General features: G+C 45.6%; 1 protein-coding gene across 2 annotated transcripts in view; it reads right to left on the reverse strand.

The window, feature by feature from the left end:
* LOC138958016 (EF-hand calcium-binding domain-containing protein 6-like) overlaps nucleotides 1-2,500 on the reverse strand; it is a 61,162-nt gene that overhangs the window by 16,880 nt on the left and 41,782 nt on the right. For both annotated transcript variants that reach the window (XM_070329041.1, XM_070329042.1), the window contains exon 5: nucleotides 1,606-1,743. In XM_070329041.1, coding sequence (XP_070185142.1) covers nucleotides 1,606-1,743 — 138 coding nt within the window. The remainder of the gene's footprint in view (nucleotides 1-1,605; nucleotides 1,744-2,500) is intronic.

Genomic DNA, 2,500 nt, shown 5'->3' on the forward strand with positions numbered 1-2,500 from the left:
CAGACAAGACACAATTACACAAAGAGACAGACAGACAAGACACAATTACACAAAGAGACAGACAGACAAGACACACACACACAGACAGACAGACAAGACACACACACAGACAGACAAGACACAGACACACAAACAGACAGACAAGACACAGACACACAGACAGACAGACAAGACACAGACACACAGACAGACAGACAAGACACAGACACAAGGAGAGAACAGACAAGACACAGACACACAGACAGACAAGACACAGACACACAGACAGACAGACAAGACACACAGACACACAGACAGACAGACAAGACACAGACACACAGACAGACAGACAAGACACAGATACACAAACAGACAGACAAGACACAGACACACAAACAGACAGACAAGACACAGACACACAAACAGACAGACAAGACACAGGCACACAAACAGACAGACAAGACACAGACACACAAACAGACAGACAAGACACAGACACACAAACAGACAGACAAGACACAGACACAAGCGCTTGCACAGACAGACAGACAGACAGACAGACAGACAGACAAGACACAGACACACAGACAGACAGACAAGACACAGGCACACAAACAGACAGACAAGACACAGACACACAAACAGACAGACAAGACACAGACACAAGCGCTTGCACAGACAGACAGACAAGACACAGGCACGCAAACAGACAGACAAGACACAGACACACAAACAGACAGACAAGACACAGACACGCAAACAGACAGACAAGACACAGACACACAAACAGACAGACAAGACACAGACACACAGACAGACAGACAAGACACAGGCACACAAACAGACAGACAAGACACAGACACACAAACAGACAGACAAGACACAGACACACAAACAGACAGACAAGACACAGACACACAAACAGACAGACAAGACACAGACACACAAACAGACAGACAAGACACAGACACACAAACAGACAGACAAGACACAGACACACAAACAGACAGACAAGACACAGACACCCAGACAGACAGACAAGACACAGGCACACAAACAGACAGACAAGACACAGACACACAAACAGACAGACAAGACACAGACACACAAACAGACAGACAAGACACAGACACACAAACAGACAGACAAGACACAGACACACAAACAGACAGACAAGACACACAGACACACAGACAGACAGACAAGACACAGACACACAGACAGACAGACAAGACACAGGCACACAAACAGACAGACAAGACACAGACACACAGACAGACAAGACACAGACACACAAACAGACAGACAAGACACAGACACACAGACAGACAAGACACAGACACACAGACAGACAGACAGACAGACAAGACACACACACACACAGACACACAGACAAGACACACACACAGACAGACAGACAAGACACAGACAGACAGACAGACAGACAAGACACACACACACAGACAGACAGACAAGACACAGACACACAAACAGACAGACAAGACACAGACACACAAACAGACAGACAAGACACAGACACACAAACAGACAGACAAGACACAGACACACAAACAGACAGACAAGACACAGACACACAAACAGACAGGCAAAGATAGTGCCACTTACTTGCACCAGAGGCTCTGGAACTCGTTGTCATCGAGGTAGAAGTTCATCCTCTGCAGCATCTGTTTGAACTCTGACCGCATGATGCGTCCTGACCCACCGGGGTTCATCTGTGGGATCATGTCCGCCAGGTCCAGGAACCTGCAACAGACCACCAACACAATCATTACGTGACAAACAAAGGGAAGTAAGCGCTCTTAATATATACGACATGTGCAGTAGAATGATTTGATTGTTGTTGCTTTTTGGGTCTAGGCCAAATCAGGACCCCTGCAGTAGAATGATTTGATTGTTGTTTTTTGGGTCCAGCGGACCATATAGGCCACATCAGGACCCCTGCAGTAGAATGATTTGATTGTTGCTTTTTGGGTCTAGGCCAAATCAGGACCCCTGCAGTAGAATGATTTGATTGTTGTTACTTTTTGGGTCTAGGCCAAATCAGGACCCCTGCAGTAGAATGATTTGATTGTTGTTACTTTTTGGGTCTAGGCCAAATCAGGACCCCTGCAGTAGAATGATTTGATTGTTGTTGCTTTTGGGTCTAGGCCAAATCAGGACCCCTGCAGTAGAATGATTTGATTGTTGTTACTTTTTGGGTCTAGGCCAAATCAGGACCCCTGCAGTAGAATGATTTGATTGTTGTTGTTTTTTGGGTCCAGGCCAAATCAGGACCCCTGCAGTAGAATGATTTGATTGTTGTTGTTTTTTGGGTCCAGCGGACCAAACAGGCCAAATCAGGACCCCTGCAGTAGAATAAGAAACATCGAAGAAACAAAGCGCTCTAAATATATACGACATGTACTACAAGAGTAAGTGAGAGTTATGCGGATTCAATCTCCTTTGACTTGAGAGCTTTTATTGCTATTCACCAACAACTTAGACAACTTGACATTCACTT

Source organism: Littorina saxatilis, linkage group LG2 (genome assembly GCF_037325665.1).
Source record: "Littorina saxatilis isolate snail1 linkage group LG2, US_GU_Lsax_2.0, whole genome shotgun sequence".
NCBI classification, from domain to species: domain Eukaryota; kingdom Metazoa; phylum Mollusca; class Gastropoda; order Littorinimorpha; family Littorinidae; genus Littorina; species Littorina saxatilis.